The following is a 20723-nucleotide window of genomic DNA, read 5'->3' on the forward strand; positions in this document are numbered from 1 at the left end:
TGAGATTTTGCATTCCAGACATTCTTTCCACACTTCCCATACTTCACCACCAGATGTCAGGGTACAGCTCATCCTGACTCTGCTTACAGTCCTGTAAATACTTCTGGTTTTAACAAAATACTGTACTTCATTAAGGTCACACAAATGTAAATGAGGGCAGAACTTGTCCCAATATCAAAAACTTCCAGAATGGCTTTCAATGGGCAATAGAGGGTTCATCATGATTGCTTGATGAATGTTTATGGGAAGGAGTAAAGAAATCTATGTCATGTCCACCTGTGTACTATATTTACTTTCTTAGCTGGTTCATTTTCTAATCTCACTGGTTGCCCTTTTGCCATCAGTAGCAGATTTTCAGGGCCTTGAAGGTCAGTTTCACATTTGGAATAAAGGGTACATAGGCAACTCCCTCTGAAATAAACCTTGTATTAGGCATTTCCGCCCTGTCTTAGAAGCAGCTCTCTTGCCTCTGTCCAGTGATCCTACACAGACCCATAGTCAAATACAAGACTGCCTCCTATCACCGGTCCTGTCACATTTGATTTGATCTCTGCTTGGCAAGCAGCCTGGATCTGCTCCAGTCTGTACATCACATAGTAACTTTAGCTGAGTTCCCAACCTGCAAATACCTGTAATGACTCTCTGGCTGTGGCAGTTGTATTGATGGCCTGTAAGGGAATTCCTTACAATATGTGTATGCATTTGTATTTATGTGTATTTGCATGTTTTGAGTTTGCACTGCCACACGTTGTTTTCACACACACACAATTTTCTCTTTAACTGCTGGTGCAGATCATATAATCTGGACTAGATTGAGCCTTAGATTCAGCCTTGTGCAAGGGGTGAGTGCAGTTGCGCCACCTCAGGAGAAGCTTCTGGAAGAAATTGTGACTTCCCCTGCTCCCTTTTTGCTTTAGCATGGAGGGAATAGATACTTCAGCACTTTTGGGGCAGCTGCCTATTCCCTCCCACCTCTTGCTTAGCTAGTTCAATTGGCTGGATCATATAGGTATAAATCCATAGCTCTACCTACTCCTTTGGAAGATGTCAGTTAGGGTTGCCAGGCATCCATATTTTGACCGGAATGCCTGGTCCAAAAGGGACCTTGGTGGCTCCAGTTAGTACCCCTGACCGGGCCACTAAAAGTCCGGTCGACAGCACAGCAAGGCTAAGGCAGATTCCCTGCCTGCCCCAGCTCCAGGTGGCTCCTGGAAATGGCTGGCATGTCCGGCTTCTAGGCACAGGGGCAGGTAGGGAGGCTCTGTGAGCTGCCAATGCCCTGAGCACTGGCTCTGCAGTTCCCATTGGCCAGGAACTGTGGCCAGTGGGAACTGTGGGGGCAGCACCTGCAGATGGGGGCAATGCGCAGAGCTGCCTGGCCACGTCTCCGCCTAAGAGCTGGACATACCAGCCACTTCCAAGAGCTGCTTGAGGTAAATGAGGCCCAGCTGGAGTCTGCACCCCAAACTCCCTTCCCTACCTCAACCCACTGCCCCAGGTCGCAACCCCCTCCCACACCCAAAATCCCGTCCAGATCCTGCACCCAAACTCGTGCCCCAGCCTTGAGCCCCATCCTGCACTCCAAACCCCTCATCCCCAGTCTGAAGCCCCTGCTGGACCCCATCCTGCACTCCAACCCCCTCATCCCCACCCCAAAGACCCCACCTACACCAACTCCTGCACCCCAAACCCGGCATCCTTGGCTCCACCCAGAGCCCACTCACTCAGCCATACCCCTCATCCCCTCGAACCCCGTCTCAGCCTGAAGCCCCCTCCTGCACCCAAACTTCTTCCCAGAGCCCGCACCCCCTTCTGCACCTGGAACCCCTCCTGCACCCAGAACTTCTCATTTCTGGCCCCACCTGGGAGCCCACATCCCCAGCCAGAGCCCTAACCCCTTCCTGCACCCTAAGCCCTGTCCTAGCCCTAGTGACAGTGAGTGAGGGTGGGGGAGAGTAAGCGACAGAGGGAGGGGGGATGGAGCAAGTCGGGGTGGGGCTTTGAAGCAGGGGCAGGGCAGAGTGTTTGGTTTTGTATGATTAGAATGTTGGTGACCCTAACGTCAGTGAGTATCAGGCATAAAATGACCCTACCCAACCCCAATTGGAGTACATTCTGTGCAGCTGTGAAGATGTGGGAAGTCAAACTCTCCTTTACTCTTCTGCACAGTTACAGGACCAGAATACAGTCTGACCCTCTGGGTCACATGGCTTTCTGTTTACTGTGAAGCTGGGTTTCTCTTACTACTTTAAAATTAAAAGCACTCTTGCTATCATGTGAGCTTAACGAGTAAACGTGTTGGAAAACACTGGGTGAAATCCTTGCCCCATTGTAAAATGACAGTTCTGTATGATCTAGGAAGTTGAGAGCTAGAAGTTAACAGTAAGAAAATGAGACACTGAGCTAAGTTGAATGACAGGTTAATACCACTAACAAGGCAGTTTTACCTACTAAGTGGTGCTCTCATTTTTTGAATAGTCGTCTGTAATGATAGAAATGAAGACACATTTAAGACCTATACCAACAATCATGCTATCACTGTTTCTCAAGAAATACAAGAAGATGATGTGGTGAGTAATGGGTTTTTTACTTTGTAGTCTATAGTATGACAGTCACAGTTGAGATATTTTCAAGGTGTAAATGAAAGAAAGCCTTTCCACATCGGAATGTACTGAGATCTTCATATCATTATTACACAGAGATATTATTGCCTGAAACTATTCAAAGGGACATTTATTGATGTGTAATGCCACATTTATATGAAAAATATATTTTCTTATTACCTTTTTGAGAAGCTATTTTGGGATTTTGAACTATTTAAGTGCAGATGTTGCTTTGATTTAGTTTAAAGCTGGAGAGTTAATAAGAGATTATAGAGAACGAAAGATTATACGTAATGTTGGCAAGTTGCTCCCATTGTATAATTTCATGAGAACTACATTAAATGTTTATTCAAGATATAAAAGGCACTGTATTTTTTGTGTTCATTGTTGTCAGTTAGGTGCAATGAACAGCATAAGGAAATATTTAAATGTCGTCTGTCTAACTTGCCCAAGTGTTAGTTCATCCTAGTCTTTTATTCAGATCTTCTAAATAAAGAAGGGATAGTATGGTATTTTCAGAGACAGCTTTGTAGTAGCCGTTGACAAATGTGAATTCTTTATTGTTAACTAATGTAGAAGGTTTAATTTCTGAGACTCCATCTAGTAGCTGTAAATTGTAGGACATTCACAGTAATGCGTGTGGAGATACCCTGCTTATAATATTCCTGCCTCATAAAACTTTCACTGATTGAATCAGACTTTTTTTTCAGCCTCTCATCCAATCTTAAATCAATCTCTGACTCTCCTTCAGGTCTATAGTTGATTGGGTGTATGTTCTACTATCTGCTGCTAATTCTTAATGTTTACTCTAACAACTGGTGTTTTAATAGTCAATGGAGCTGGAGAAGAAAGGAACAGCAGGTCTTTTATGATGTTCATCAGAATATATTTTTCCTGAGATTACTAACTAAAAAGCAGGTCACCTGAGAATGCTAGGCTAAATGTGGCATGCTGGCTTTAAGGCTTGCTATATCTCATTGCTGTCAAATGCTCTCCTGGTCTGTCAGCACATCATTTTTTTATAAATGAGTGAGTCTAGTCAGTACTCAAGCTGGAGGCTTCTAAAGATAATCAGCTGCTGCAGGAAGTTATTTTTTTCCTCCTAGTGAGTATAGTACGAAAGCCCCAGCTGAATATACTAGTAGGCACTGCTGTTCTCTTAGACCAAATGCACAGTGTATGGTGAATTTAATCACTGTTTAAAACTGGTATGGTCTTAACTTCATTTAAAATGATCTGGCTTAGAAAATGAAGCCAGCCTGGTTCCAAGGATAGACCTCGAATGGGTAAATACCTGATCTTTTCCCCAGGATTGTTTTATTGACTATTTTAAATGAAATTAGTTCAGCCACAGTAAAACCTTTTTTTGTGTTTTACTTTCTAAGAATATTCAAGCAACCAAGTTTTGCTCACGTGAATGCTCCTATACAACAAATTTTAAGTTTCCACATTTGAGTAATCACTGGAAGTGATACTTGATACAGGATGAAACACTGCTTGACACAGTGAGAGAAAAGATTTGCCAACCCCTCCCTCCCCCCCGAATCCTGATACAGAAGCAATTAAATATACCCTTCTTAGCTAGAACCATGAAAGCAGATGCAATTGTGTGAATGTGATGAGACAAAATTACATTAAAACTCTGCTCCCAGCCAGTAAATCACAGAACAGCTCAATTCAACTGTGTAAAACTACAGTGACCTCAGTAAGGCTCTGTGTGGTCTTAAGGATCCAGATGTGTGGATCTGATGGCAGGATCAAGGCCTTAATGTGTAGACACAGTTTGTGGCTTACAGAAATTTGCAGGATTAATTCCTAATGTAGCCGCATTCACGGACCAAATCTAGAGCCACTTAATTGACTTCAAATGATCTTTTATGCATCTACTGTGATGTAATAGAAATGGTTCAGAATCTATCTTTTTTTTTTTTGTTTTTAAGATTTTGCCACTTGACATGGTAGGGAGGTATTGCTTTGCAGCCTATTTTTGCTTTCTTTCAGACTTTTGTCCCTAGACCAGATGCTTCTACTAACATGCACTCGTGCTGAAAAATACTTAGTTCTTGGTAGTTGCAAAAGAGGAGGAGACTATGGAAGAGAGGTACCACAAGAGATGGTGGTAATGATTCGACTATCTATCTGTCGTTTCTCTGTGCTTTTCAAGAGGGATCTTTCTAACTGATTGTTTAGCCCAGTGTTACCATCCAGGGCAGAAGCAGAATGCTGCTTTTTCTAAAGTGTGATGAATCACAAAGCTATTGAGAGGAACCCAACATGCTCAGACACTACAGTGAGAGGCACAGCACAAGAATGAAAGTAGTTGTAATCATTTCATGATGGCACAGAAACATGGATAGACCCGGGACTTTTTGTTCCAGAATCACAAGCCATTAATACTTGAGCAAAAGGTGCATTTCTATTGATTGAAGTAGTATTCACCTTTGGACTTCTATCCTTCATGGTCCACCATGAGCGGGGTTCATAATCATTGGCAAAGTACCTATATTCACTCCACAGTGACGGTGGACATGAACTTTCTTTTTCGTGACTTGGCTTGCCCAGTTTGATCTGTGGTTTGTGGCTTATGGCACAAGCCTGGAGATAAAGCTTCACTGAAAGTGAATGCAGAACGAGAAAATATATTGTTAAAAAAGAAATGAGAAAGCTCTGAAAAGCACATGCTTTACAATATCAAAAGGGACGAGGAGTAAACATTGATCGCTCATTGTTTTGTTAGAGGGCTCACAATTTGCTTCCTTTATGCTATATTATTCCCTAAATATTCCCACACAATTCCCAATTGATATCAGTGGGATTATGGACAAATTTTGTATATAATCCATAGATTTGTGGTTCAAGACCAGAATCTTTAGGGTCAATCCTTCATTCCAGTCTTCAGGATATAAATTAATTGCTGTGTATCTTGTAAAACAGATTCCAATATGTTTGCTGTAGCAGACTTATAAACACACACAGGAATATAGTCGATCATATGAAGAGTGGACCCTTTACGATTCATGCATTTATTTTTCTAGAACAATTTTAATTACATTTATTTTTGTATGACTATCTGTGTTTTCAGCTTGATAGAGCAGCTCCAAAATACATGCAGGCTTTTAATTGCCGATCAGTTTTTTGCATTGTATACTGTGGTACTCACTCGCTGAATACAACTCCTGTTGAATTGAGGGTTAATGCAGATGCCTATCACTTTTAAAAGAACTGTCTTTTTTATTTAATGAAGACATGGCTTGTCGGAAAATCTGCAAAGTAATTGTTTATTGATGATAATGAGGTCATTAAATTCTGAATTATTTTGCATAAAGATTGTTGGTAATTTAAATTAGAGCTTGAACCAAGTGATGTGATACTATATTGTAAACTTAGCAGAACGTGTCCTGAATTTTTAATAGTGAAAAAATTAGTCATTAACTGCTAAGGGAACAACAGGTAGTCTCATTACACTCAACTACTTCTGTATGTAACAGCTGCTCCATTTTTTGTTGTTTTAACACATTTTTGAGCAACATTCACCCTCCATTGCAATAATTGAATCTCTGCTTTGACCCTTCTAATTTAAGGTCTGGAAAATTTTGTACACTACCTCCCATCTTTTACATCTTGGGCCCGAAGTAAAACTTCGGGAAGGAAGGATAAACATGGAGCAAAAAGGATGATAATCCCTAACCAGTATATGTAATTTGCCTGAATTATCATGTTGCAATTTATCTCCTTGGCTACATTGTGGAAACTTTTAAAGTTCAAGTGAGTGTGAGGCTTGGCAGCTTCCAACCTGTTCACTGAATGCCATTTATTCTCCAATATCATCAAGCACATTTCAAATGTGGTGAAAACCATCATAATATTACATCTAACACTGTGATGTGATTATTTAAATAAATAATGTATATGACGTGTGCTAGGACCTGCCTTACCAGTGTGCTTTTCTGGCCTACAGCAGTAGTTCACAACAACTCTGTCTGAACTCTTTTATAATAGTACTGAAGCCAAAGAAAATTGGTAAATTTGTATTAGTTCATTAACAAAGAGAATGAAGCTAAAGAAAGTTGCTGATAGTTGTTATTGTAGAGGAAATAATCATTTTTTATCTTTTTTTTTTTTTTGGTAAGGACTTCTAGGAATGAAGTAATATCAAAACTCATGAAGTCTCATGCAGTGGTAATGGGATTATTTTCTTTCACAGTATGTTCTTTGGATGGTTTAGGGAAGATTGTGCTCTTCACATCCATTACGTGAACAAAACATGGAGGCCCAAATCCTCAGCTGTGGGAAATGGGTGTAGCTCCAATGGAGCCATGCCAGTTCATACCAGCTGTGAATCTGGCCTCAGAACTGCTGAGTGTCTTCTGAAATGGAATCTAGGAATTGTTGTGATCGCTCTGCTCAGCCAGCCAAAGCAAAAATATGGGGCAAAGATTCAACGTGAAAAACACAAGGTCTGATTCTTCATTCTCTTACACTTGTGTAACTTCACTCAAATTAAAGCAGCAAAGAATCCTGTGGCACCTTATAGACTAACAGACATTTTGGAGCATGAGCTTTTTGAGCATGAGCTTTCGGATGCATGTATCCGATGAAGTGGGTATTCACCCACGAAAGCTCATGCTCCAAAACGTCTGTTAGTCTATAAGGTGCCACAGGATTCTTTCTGCTTTTACAGATCCAGACTAACACGGGTACCCCTCTGATACAAATTAAGGCAGTTACACTGGTATAAAAAGAAGTTTAAGTAAGATGAGAATCAAGCCCAAGAAGTATAAACAACCTCTCACCCCAGACACAGAACCTGTTGTTGTGCAATAATTTGTATAAAATAACTTTGTCTATCAATGTGGTCTCTTCATTTACCTTTTCTGAAATAAATAACATAACAACATGAACATACAAGCTCTATGGGACACGAAGTTGAATACTGAATAAGTGGTGATTCCAAAACAAAGGACTGATGAAGTGGTGGGATCATTCTCATTGTGAACTGAATTTTTATTGCTTGACGTAAAAATGAAAGTCTGCTTTTGTACATGTTCATTTTCAGATGATATGAGTTGTTTGGTCTCTAGTTCTTGTTGAATACATATTATCACAAAATTAGTAATGTCCAAGCAGGAAGGACTTAGGATTAGAATAACATGGTATTGCAGAATGGCAATACTAATTTGCACTGGTAAGTCTGTCTGTTATGGTGATGCACAAATGCAAAATCCATATATACTCAGAATTAAACTCTGGGACATATGCTATGCCCATTGCATTCCAAGCACAAATAAAACTACTGAAAGTGGTGGGTAGTTACATCTGTAATTCTAGTTTACTGAAATGGAAGGTAAAAGCCATTATGGCATTAAATCCCCAACTTTAACATTTAAAAAATTATTAGATTCCTCAGCAACACAAGTTTAAGACGTGGAACATGCATATGTATATGATACACGGATGCTAATCTAATTCCATGTGGGATGTGTAGTTTCCACTGACAAAGGAAGAAACCGAAAAAAGGGCTCTTCCCACACTCATCCCGTTTTGTGTAAGAGCCCCACAGTGACCTCCCAAAGAAGATAAACTTGTTGCCTGGAAGTAAGTCCATCTTGGAGTGTTAGACCATCAACACAGAATGAATTGTGTAATGTTTTAATGCAAATATATATGTTTCAGGGATTCTGTAGTAGTTTCAGTGCCTCTAAAACATAGAAAGTTGATCCAGAAAAAGAGGGTGGATGGTCAGCTCCTGAAACTCTGTGCATAGAACTTGCATTGTATATGCATTTGGCATGCATCTTGAAACTGGTAATATATGATAAGGTTCTGGAATTTGCATTTTCAGTGTGTTACGGGATTTTTTTCCTCTGTTATCTATATGTTTAGCACTTCTGGGACTTCAATCTGTAGAAGATGATTTTAGAGTACTTGACCAAGATTTTCAAAAGTGACTGGTGTTTGTTTTTTTTTCAGTGTCTCAATTTTTAGATGCCCAGCTTGAAACACTTTAATGGGGCCTCATTCTTCAGAAGTACTAACTAGCAGGGCTGATTTTCAGAGGGTGAATAAAGTATCTCAAATTAGGCAGCCAAAACTGACTGGTCATTTTTTGAAAATATTGACCAATGCAAGGAGGTCTCATTTTCATTAGAAATAATCTATCCAAATCATTTAGATTTTTTGTAATAATACTTGTCAGAAACAAAGATGAACTACCTCATTTACCGCATGATTAAGGGGAGAAAAATTATCATAAAGACAAAAGTAGATAAAATTGAACCTGTATTAAGTGAATTAGTAAAGTTTGTCATAAATGAAAAATAATTTCATCTACAGTTGTTACATAAATAACTGTAACACATTGTTAAAATTGATGAGAAAATGCAAGAAAGCCCATCCAAATATGTACTGAGTTATATTCTAAGTTAATAGAAAAATGGAATAGCAACGGATGCCCTCTGACACTATATTAAAGTAGACTGTGGTAATACATTACAATAAGAGAAGCCTCCACAAAATAAATACTTGAAAGCAATGTTGTATTTGATTTGGTGCAAATAGGGATTGATGTCAAGGATTTTATAGGATACTACAGTATGTTTTCTTTCTTGAGCTAAAAAATATATTTTTTATACGGGTGTAAATAAGAGCAGAACGTGACCTGTGGAGTGTACTGCTGTTTTTTTCTTTTACTGTTTCATCTGCATCTAAACACAGGTTACGGCTGTAAGCATGAACAAATTAAGATGCTTATATCAGTAAATAATATTTAAATCCTAGGACTGCTGACCAATACCTGTACTCAAAAAGTCAAAGCCAGAAATAAAAGAAGGATGAGTGTTGAATAGCTCCAGTCAATGTGTAATTCAAAGGGAATTGCAAGAGAACCAAAGATTTGCTGTAGCATAATTAGCATCTCAGGTTCCTTAGAGCTTCAGCTATTGTTCCATTCTGTGCTAGTGCCATACACTATATGCATTTAAAGAGGTGAACTGACAGAAGAGATCCTAAGTTCAGGGTCACTAATTTGCTGAATGCTAACTCAAGTGAAGCATTGTGCTAGGATTCTCCTTCCTGAAATGTTTTGAGAATTTAATTAACACAACCAAATTTTCAATTATTATTAGCACTTACTGTTGAAATTCACTCTATGTATTGTGAGATAGTGTGTGAACCACATATAAATGTGTGTGTTGGTATATATGCACGCATAAGCAGAGGTCATCTTTAAAAAGTCAATATCTCCAACATTTCTTTGAGATAATACTTTATCTTCCCCACATTTGTAAATATACTCGGTTGCCTATATCATTCAGTATTATTTAAACTGATATGGAAGATCCACTTTTCAGTATACGGCACCTTGCTAACACAGATGCTTTTACCAAAAACAGTTCCGGTAATACCTTTAATGGATAACATTATATCTTATAATATAAAAACCTTTGGGGTGCTCAGGAGATCGTTGCTTAGTATCATAGTCAGCCTGGTTGTAACAGAGCTTTGCAAAACCATATTTTTTACTTCTTTTTGATGCTAAAGCTTAATATGGTCCAGACTTGCTTGAAAAGTTCACAAATCCTAATACATATTTAGCTAAATGTGTTCTGAGTTTTAAGTTTGGTTTGGGAGGAGGAGACCACCCTGAAATCAGTTTTCATAAGGTATGGGATTTAATTCAGAACATTTTAGACAGGTTTATTTCTATCTTGTTTCCTAAAATTGTTGCATTATATGGCCCCGACAAAGAAAATGTATCAGTTCTCCCTTAACACCTCCATAGTTCCATCAGAGTGATTACTTCTGTTTCCAGCAGTACACATCATTGTTACTTACCAAAGGAATGGCCCTTTCAGCCCATATGTGGGACCTGATCCTGCAGTCACATCCAGAAGATCAGAACCTATGCTGAGTTCCAGAAAAGTTGTTAGGGTTATATCAAAGAGTGTCCTTGCCCTGTAGTATCTCCTTTTGGCCAAGTGTGGCGCTGCTGAGTCCTGCCTCAGTTTCCCCTTAACTCAGTCCCCCTTAAAAAGTCCACACAGCCTAGATATTAAAGCATTCCCCCTTTAGCCCAGGTGACTTCCCTAATCTCAATTTGGCAGCAGGCTGTCAATCCACAGGCATTGGTCCCTAGTCCCTCTTAAAGAGGCCAGTCATCCTCTGACAGGCATAAGAATCTGCCCACATTATAGGATAGAGATAGTAATTTATAGAGGCACAGGTATAAGCACCAGCAGTTTCCCCACTTTCTCATATACTTCTGCACCAAATGTTTCAGAAATGTTGCACACTTAAAGCTGGATATGCTATTATTGTTGGAAGAACATCTTGACCCAACTACTGTGGTATTGTCTTTTGAGGAAAATGTTTGATGGCTCTAACTTTGTGTGAAACTTCATGGAGCATTTTCCCAAATTCTGAATTGATCAGGCTGTTTCCATTTGAGTTGGTTACTACTTTTTAGGATTCATTATATGCAATCTCCCCCCAACCCCGACTCATTGATGCTGGCACTAAAATATATATAATATATTTAAATATTTGTACAAATTTACCATTTTCAGCATTTGCCTCCATGCCATTTTGGGCGGATGGGTGGGAAAAGGAAGTGGGGGAAGGGAGATGAGAATTTGACTTTTTCTTGTGAAAATGTTGGCAGTAATAAACTAATAACTTTTGCCAGATAAAATCAGCTTTTATTTTTCCAGATCAGAGACAGTGCATGACAGAGCATATGGAGTTGAAAGTCCAAGCTGGTGTGCTCCCTTGTTTCTTGGTGACACATTATCTCCTTTGCCTTATCAGTTATTAGTACTCACAAAGAGGGAAACAAGGAACAGCCGTGACATCAGTTCTTAGGGTGCATTTCTCAGTTACCATTGCTCCCAAAACAAGCAAAAAAAAAAAATCAAACAAGCAAAATAATCTAATTAGCTGCTTTAGCAGTGCAAAGATGAAAATGTACACACATTTCTGCACTGTGAGCTTCACATTGTATGGCAGAAGACAGACCACTTTCCCTCATCACTTCTTGGCTACAGAGCAAGTTATAAATGGATTTGAATTGCTGAGACCTATTCAGGTCAGTACCGTTCAAACTGGAATTTTATTATGGTTCTCGAGGTACCCAGGACTATGAGTCACCTTGTTATCCCCTGCCTCTAGTGAGAGGGAGTCTTGCTGGTGGTAATTTGGTGTCAGCCTCCTGACACGACTGGATTTTCAGCCACTAAAGCACTCTTCTCCATGCTATGCCAGCCCTGTCTTTGCCTTGCAGGTTAACAAGAGATGCACTTCAGTCCCCTAAAAGCATTCCCCTGTGATATCCAGCCCCTGCCCCTGGCTACTCAGAAATCCCAGATTCTCTGCTACCAAAGGAACAGTGTGCCCCTGTTTTTCCATAAATCACTGCTCCTGTATAACACACAGCACTTATAATAAAGCAAAAGGAGGTAAGGAGGTTGATTTAAGAAAGAACAGAAGTTCCACTAGAAACAACAACGAGACTGATGGAAACACAACTGATGATTACAATATAAATCATACAACACAAACTTAAGGCATAAACTTATCCTATTTAATAAAATAGATTTTCCCCCCAAAGTCCAATTGGTTGCAGCCTGTCTGGCTTCCCAGTAACCAGGATCAAATCATTCATGAAACACCCCTGCTCAACAAGATGTCCACTCAGTGAATGGATCCAGAGTATCTTTTTCCACCCTGTGATATACTACATCAGCCTCTTGTCTTTATTCAAAGACAGAGTGATTCCCCGTCTGTTATAATATTCTTTTTTTACCTCAAAGTGGTTTTGATGCTTATGGTTTGTCTTTGATGGTTGTCCATTGACTTTTCTGGGTTGATGCACAGGTACACAGTTGAGCCATACATTATGTAATTGGCTAGTCAGGGAGGGGTGGCTTGAATGGACCATCATCATTATTCCCTGGTGACTTTCACTCCAAGGCCATAAGGATATAATTTTCAATATAGTTACATTATTTCTTAAATAGGACCCATACACACATCACACCGTGAGTGTTGATAAGTTACAAACTTTCAGTAGAGACCTCAGGTGCTACCCGTCATGGATAAATACCCTGCCCCAGTATAATGAGAACAGAAGAAGAGAGAGGGGATGCTCAGGAGCTGCCTGCACATGAGGCTGCAGGGAGCCCTAGAGATGGTACATGTCTGAGACTGCCCTGGGGAAAGAAGAATGCTCCCTGGTCCTAGACGTTAACAATAACTCAAAGGAACCAAAGGGAAAAGGTAATGGTTCCCCAACACTTCTCCCCCTTAGACAGACCTTCTCCCACCTCTCTCCAATGCCCTGGGCAACTCTTTCCTGCAGTGGCCCTACTTGGGGCAGGAACCATGTCCCAAACTCAAACCCATCCTCCCATCTGAGGGGTCCAATGTGATACAGCAAATATTAGAACATGGTATTAAAATACCATTCAGTCAACCAACTTGTTCCTTTAAAGACAAATTGTATTTGACAACACAAAAACACTAAGAAAACTCAGGTAAAGTTAAAGATAAAAACTAAGTAAATGGTCAAACATCAAAATAGTTTCAATGTTAAGTGCCAGCTATCTCTTTTTAATTTACTTTCAATAAAACTGACATTTGATTTGAACCAGTTCAAACCATAACCAACTGTTATTTTTGTGATGCTTGAACCAGAATTGAACACGAACACACTTAATGTAACTGATCCCAAACCTAAACTAAACCAAACTCAATACTTATTTGACTCCCTGATTAGATGTAGTGAGTTCATCAGTTCTGAGACAGGAATTGCTTGTAAGGAACAGTGCACCCTTTGCCAGTTGCCACCAATGGGTCTCTCTGTCACAAATTCCACTAGGTCACTACTTCCTGTTTGTCATTTATTTACATTATATTCTTCCTGTGGAGACTGCTCTATTTTAAATGAAAATAGCAACGCACTATCGGGGGTAAAGGTAGTGAATGCAGATTCACAGGATGCTTCTCTACGTTAGAGCGGGAGCAAGACAAATATGTTTAGCCCTGTTAAATATAACTAAAGGGTAAATTTAGGGGTAGCAATAACCTAATTTATCTTGCCCTTTGAAAAAAATCCTCTAATTGTGTTGTGCAAGTAGCACACTGAATAGGGTTCGGAGCTTGACATGCAATATGTGAAATTTCCCACTAAGGCAAATGGATCCCCATATGGGCAGGTTCTTATACCTGTTTGCCATCTGCACTGGCACTGTATCCAGTTACAGAATCAGGCCCTAAGTATGGTTCCTTCTAAGAAAAAAATGTATTTCTAGACAGCATTCAGGTATGGCCAAAAATCAGCTGCTATTCTTGTTTATTAGTTGAATGCTAAATAACTCATACTGGTTTCACCTATTAAATTCTCAGATTTTGAAGGCTGTTTTCCCCTGAATCATAACTATTGAGTCAGCAAGATTCTCAAAACTATGAAGTAAAGAGTACCTTTTCCAAGAGATTTTTACAGTTCTCCCAGATGGGTTTAATGCAATTTTTTCTTTGAGCTTCCTTAGCATATAAGATCTAAAATGGTGGATTCCACAGGGGAAAGGGGTCCTGGCATTTGTAATCTCATATTGTTTAAAATTCACTCAAATATAAATCAACCTACAGTGAGTTACTGGGTATTTTATCACTGAAAACAGTATGCTCTTTAAATTCCAAGCTATGTGATCTGTGGGCTAAAACTATTCTTTTGTGAAATAACATATAAATTCCATGTTGCTGTCTTCATGGCTTGAAAATTGTGATGCAGGTAGATGTATGATATATTAAGCATGTCCTTTTAGGTATTTTAAATTTATAGGGATTTCAAAGTCAGTCTTCATTTATTGTCTAGTTTGTTTCACTTCTGAAATGACTTGAACAGTGAACAAAAAGGAACTGACAATATTTTCAGATAGGCACTTTATAGCTGTGCACTTTGCAACTGTATGATAGGACTGACTGTTGCCTTGAATGCAAAATTAGCTTGTTGATAGCTAATCAAACAGGGGAGCAGATGTAGCAATTCTGCCTTATTTACATGAAATTTCTAAAAGGACGTTTTATTCCTAGTGCACCAGAAATATTGTACCTGAGATAAACGACATCATGTTACGTTAGCTCATTCAGGTGTAGATTGTGCCACTTAACCATAGTCCATAGCAGCTCTCAGGAACACTTAGAGGTAGCCTGCCTCCAGGAGACAGAAAGCCTCTTGGAGCTCCCAGGCATACTGAGGCTTTGTGCCATGCTCCCTGCTGTGTGGGTGGCCACCTATGCTAGCCAGTGCATGGGGGTTTGGGTGAAGACATAATATATGTATGTAATACAATGTAACATTATTATTATTATTATTTTATTGTATTATTATGTCCTTACTCCCTTTGGGAGGGAGCAGTTCTCGCAGTTGCACCTGACACTAAAAGAGTACTGCCAACCCCAAATATTCAAATAACATGAAACAGGCCTAAAAACAATCACAGAAGTGCCTTAAAAATCATGAGATTTTAAAAAATTGGGAAATCTTTCTATTTGCTTTCTGATTTCTGAGCCCTTAGAACAGGGGTGGGCAAACTACGGCCCAGGGACTGCATACGGCCCTCCAGACATTTTAATCTGGCCCTTGAGCTCCCACCGGGGAGTGGGGTCTGGGGCTTCCCTACTCCACGCGACTCCTGGAAGCAGCAGCATGTCCCTCCTTCGGTTCCTATGCGCAGGTGCTGCCAGTGGGAGCTACAGGGGTGGCTCCTGCGAACGAGGCAGTGCACAGAGCTGCCTGGTTGCACCTGCACATAGGAGCCGAAGGGGGGGACATGCCACCCCTTCTGGGAGCTGCTTGAGGTAAGCACCACCTGGAGCCTGCACCCCTGGCTGCCTCCCACACCCCAATCTCCTGCCCCAGGCCTGATCCCCCTCCTACCCTCCGAACCCCTTGGTCCCAGCCCAGAGCACCCTCCTGCAACCCCAACCCCTCATCCCCAGCCCTAGCTCTGAGCCTGCACCCCCAGCTGGAGCCCTCACCCTCTCCCACACCCCAACCCCCAATTTCATGAGCATTCATGGCCTGCCATACAATTTCCATACCTAGATGTGGCCCTCAGGCCAAAAAGTTTGCCCATCTCTGCTTTAGAGTACAATTAGGGGCATATTTTCAGCCTTTAGTCTTCATGACTGCAGAGAAGAAACAGTTTTTAAAAAAAGAAAGCTGAGATTCTCATGTATTGTTTGACTCCAGGAGTTGGGATTTTAAAAAAAAACCCAAATATTCTGAGTCTTGAAATAAAATTGTGAGTTGGTAACACTGCTACATGGTTGTCTAGAGAGCAGGGGAAGGCTCCACAGATTCCTCTTTGCTCTCCCCCACCACCTGTCCTACCCTACCACATGTAAAAGGGGCAAACAAAACCTTTCCCTAAGAATGGCTCTCCCCATATTCCCTTCTGCTTCACTTACGTGACTAAGAGTTTCGGCCAGTTGTTTTTGTGTCCTTTTAAAATGTCACTTTTTTTCTGATTTCAACATTCACACTTTCCGTACAGGTTTACTCGTTAATTCAGTTACTGACAAGCAGAGGCACTAAACTTAAAACACTTGGGTTCTGAATTCCAGTGACTCTCCGACAAAAGTGGTGGGATGAGACACAGTTAATGAAATTTGGTAGATGATTGATGTGTATGTGTCAATGTCTATTAAAGGTTTTTTTAAAATCAGTGACGCCTGCATGTTTTTTCCCCCCATCCAAGATATTCTAACTAAAAGATAACAAAACAGATCCCATCTCCTTTTATTCACAAGACCCTCACAACTGGATAAGTGAACTTTAATCATTGTGGAATGCCTTCTACAGACTGGGGAATGAAACTGATCAGCTTGTGTTCACTTATTTTAACTGCAGTACAGTATCACTTTAAGGATACTAAGATGCTAGTAACACAGAATTGTGAGAACTGTCTTCTGCTAAAATGCATAAAAATCAAACACAAAAGTCACCTACAGGTTGACATAGACAAATTTGCTTACAAATCCACCAGACCCTCGTTAGGGAGCCATTCAATAGAATGAAGAGATGTGAATATAATTTGCTGAGATGCATGCTGTAAAACCCATCCCTATAGTGAAGCAGAGTTGAGAATCTGAATAAACAGTGCTATTATTTTAAAAGTATCTTTGGAGCAGAGAGTTTCACTGTAAAGGTGCTGTGTAGTTTCAGACAAATCAGCAAACATTTAACTAAAGTATGACTAATTTGAGAGTGTGCAGGAGACAAATTGTGCTTTCTGAGAGAAAGTAACAAAAAGGACAAAAATTAAAAAAAAGAAAAAAGCCTAAACCTTTACATTAGCATTAGAGGACAATGTGAACACTAGGATTTGAAACTGATTTGCAGATACACAGTTTTTAGCCAGAGAGAATGCTCATTAAATGCAGGACGCTGCTACGGCTCATGTGTGTTTGCACCGAGGTACAGATCTGTGAGACTGACGTATCAGATAAAGTCAGAGTGGTTACCACACCGACGGTGTAGCAGCTGCATAATAAATGACGGAAAGAATCATGTTAGGCATGCCCACCTAACCTGACTTGAATCATGCGAAAGGGGAGCTGTTGGAATTCAAATAGACTTTCTGGTTCCCAGCAGTCGGCAGTAAGAGAATGCTTTCAGGAAGATGACAGATGCAGGGAAAAGATGATGTTTTGCACTATCTTGATTTGTTACAGCAGCCAACTTATTGGCATGATGGAGTGACAAGAAAAGCAGCTGGCATGGAAGGTAGGATTATCAAAGCCATTGCATTATTATGAATGTAATTAGAAACTGACCGTGACAAAGCATATGTTAGGACAAGCTGCAGCTGATGGCAGAGGATTTGTTGCTGAGGTCTTGAAACTCTGAAAACAATGTTTCTTTTGCAAAATGGATCTTTGAATTGCATTTATGCTTGTGTAACGTTTCCGTGTGTGTGCTTTCCTCCAACCTCAGGGAGCCACTTGCCTGAAAGAGAGCATTATGTTAGGATGAGATTACAGAACAAAGTATTTCCTAAGAGTCTGTGCAGCTTCAGGTAGATAGAAACAAACACACACTAAACCTAACCCTGACAAAGTCTCCATATAATTCAGTAGCAAGCTCTAACTGATATATTGGCATATTCACGAATACTGAGGAAATGAAGGTGCATATATTGAATGTTTTGATATAATGAAAAAAATATTGCAGGTTTCTGTTTTATAGTTAGTTTTTTTCTGGCAGTTTTTTTTTTCCTCTTCTTATCAGTTTTTCTCCTTTGACTTCCATTCAGTTGTTCAGTATTATATGAAGAAAATACATCAGTATCTCCTGCAGGGTTTTTCAAAAGCTCCAGCATCTGTTTCTGCTATTGAACTGTATTCACGTTTTGCCAACTTGATATCTACCCAGCTGGTCTATCTTTTCTCGCTTGATTACTGCTCTTAATTTCTCTGTATCAGCTTGTTTCAGATAGGATTTTGAAAGCTTTTAATGAGGAATGATAGCAACTGCTAAATTATTGAAAATTAGAGTATTCTTTTATTTTTGAAACATCAGAGAGTATTCTCTTATGCATTTTATTAAATTCATTTTCTATGCTGCAGTATGTTTTTATACAGTCATGGGACTGCAGTTGTAAATACTTTTAAAATAGATGAGTCATAAGCATAAATTTCAACTGACTGTGAAAAGAAAGTTTGAGGTTATTTAAAGCTGCTTTGCATGTAATGCATATAATTTCCTTGTAAACACCTTCCTTCCCCCCTCCCCCCCGCTCATCATGACAGAGAGAGAGTTCAGTACATACTCTATATACTGAAATATATTTTATCACCACTAGGGTGAAACACTCCCCCTCCCCTGCCCAGCAGTTTAGAACAGGTGATTGTTTAAAACAGGTGTCAACTATATTGGAGTAGATTGTTCTGGGAATAATAAGTAAACGTTGTGTTTTGCGAGTGTAAACAAGAACCAGGATTTTTTTTTTCTCCTTAGGTACAGTAGCAAATTTAATAGCCCATAAAATAAGATGCTAAATTAATTTGCTCAGTTTAGGATACAATATGCTGTCTTTAAACTTTCCCCTCTCCCATATTAGATATTCTCTTTCAAAGTACTGTATATAAAATATGTTTTTTGCATACTTTATATTAGTGTGTTCTAACTTTACCTTGAATAGCTTATAGTTTAGTTTAAAACTGTTACTAACCTGAGTGGAGCTATAGCTATTTTAAAAAGATAAATGCTTCAAAATACATGAGAGAGACAAGGTATGTGAGGTAATCTCGTTTATTGGATCAACTTCTGTTGGTTGAAGGGGCAAGATAATCTCCAGATACATAGTGGTAAACCAGCCTTTAAAAAGTTTTTGAGAGAAAGACTAGTAAAACTAATAGACTGCTGGATAGTTGATCATTTCTCGTCTTCGATCACTTTAGAGAGACATTTTAAATTAACCATTGGGAGAAGAGAAGCACTTCTCTGTGTGGCCAAAATTAATCTCCTGTTTATATGGTCACAATTGTTCAGTGATTGTAAAAGTTCACTGTCATGCTGTTCCAGAAAAGCTCTATCAGGCTTAAGGGTAATTTTCTGTGTAGTTAATTTTAAATATAGTAGAGTGTGTTTCCCATATAAACAATTTAAGCACCATTCACCTTTTCAGGATAGCAGCAAAACTGTTTTCACACTGAATATATTATATTTACAGTGCTGAAGCCATTACTTGCTCCTTGTTGGAGGAATGCTGGCTGGCTCTGATCACGATAGTAACAGAATATGGTTTTGCCTTTAATGAAGATATCCTAATAGGATGCCATTTGTGGCTACTGTCCAGCTGAAAATAGTGTTTTTATGGTTTGCTTATGTTTTGTCAATAGTGAGTACTTTTAGCGTTTTGTTTCATTGGTGAATTAAAAAGACACTAGGTGGAGCTACTAGTTGATTATTTAGAGAACTACCATGCAAGGCTTTGGGGAAACCTGCCTAGTGAGCAAGCTCACTTTGATGGTGATCATCATAATTGTTAAAAAAAAAAAAATCACATCCAGCTTGAAGTGTAAGACTTAAATCATGAAATCCAAGCACTGTTGGGATTAAAGGGAGCTATTAGTCCATTCCTTTTTATTACTTTATGAGACACTGGTGAATACACACACACTTTAAAAATTTCTCCTTTGACCAGAGAGAGTGGGGCAGCACGAATAATGAAATAAAAGAAAAGAAGCAACAATAGGACCAAATAGATTCTCTCTCAGTAGAGACTTGCAGAAATTTTACTGTCCGTTTATCTTACTTTAGTCTGGTGTTCAAACTTTTTTCTCTTCATTCACATAAGTCTCCCTATCTCCACGCAACCTTTCTAATCCAACTTTACTCATGCAGCTGCCATGTTAGGTGTAGATATTGGCATGATTCAAAAACCTAGATCCGAGCACTCCCAAATGTAGTGGTACGTAGATGGCTCTGAAAGAAATCTTATACCAGATCTGAAATTTGTGGCGAGGGTGCTCTATAAGCGGTAGTACATGTGCAGTCTAGTGGTGCACACATCGCTGATACATAGTTGCTTGATTTTGATTTGTTACCAAAAGAGATTTAGGGAAGAACTGCAGAGCAGTTCTGGTAGGAAGGAGATTGAAGAATTAGTCTGCAAGCCCTTATGCTCCTTCATGACACAATTGTTACTATTATTTGGGTTATGGCATTGCCTGGAACCCCAATCAAGGATCAGGGCTCTATTGTTCTAGATGTTGTGTAAATACACAGAAGAGCACATTCTCTGCTCTGCAAAGTTACACTCTAACTTCAGACATGACACACAAGTGACTTGACAAACAATAAGGGCAGTGTGAAAAGGAGAGGAAAAAGATTATGGTAAATCACATGGCTACTCTGTTATGTTAACCATACATCTCGGAGGTATAAAGTGTTCCCTAAGGAATAGTGGATTTTGAATTTTTTCTTAATACATTTCATGATTGTTTACAGGTTACTTACTCTCTCACCAACAGAAGTTGCTCCAGTAAAATATATTACCTCACCCACCTACTCTTTCTACTGCTACTTAAAATTTATTTAGTTAATTAGATAGTGGG

At 39.5% G+C, this 20723-nt stretch overlaps 1 protein-coding gene across 3 annotated transcripts in view; it reads left to right on the plus strand.

The window, feature by feature from the left end:
• The window catches only part of LOC116822169 (dystrophin-like), an 836401-nt gene that overhangs the window by 166312 nt on the left and 649366 nt on the right, over positions 1 to 20723 (plus strand). The window contains exon 1 of one of the 3 annotated variants that reach the window (XM_075059861.1): positions 17242 to 17388. The exons of 1 other annotated variant lie outside the window; for it this stretch is intronic. In XM_075059861.1, the coding sequence (XP_074915962.1) occupies positions 17292 to 17388 (97 nt within the window). In that variant the 5' untranslated portion in view covers positions 17242 to 17291. Of the gene's footprint in view, positions 1 to 17241; positions 17389 to 20723 lie in introns of those variants that run through there. One more of the 3 variants, XM_032775843.2, reaches the window with a different exon arrangement.

Source organism: Chelonoidis abingdonii, chromosome 1 (genome assembly GCF_003597395.2).
Source record: "Chelonoidis abingdonii isolate Lonesome George chromosome 1, CheloAbing_2.0, whole genome shotgun sequence".
Classification (NCBI taxonomy): Eukaryota; Metazoa; Chordata; order Testudines; family Testudinidae; genus Chelonoidis; species Chelonoidis abingdonii.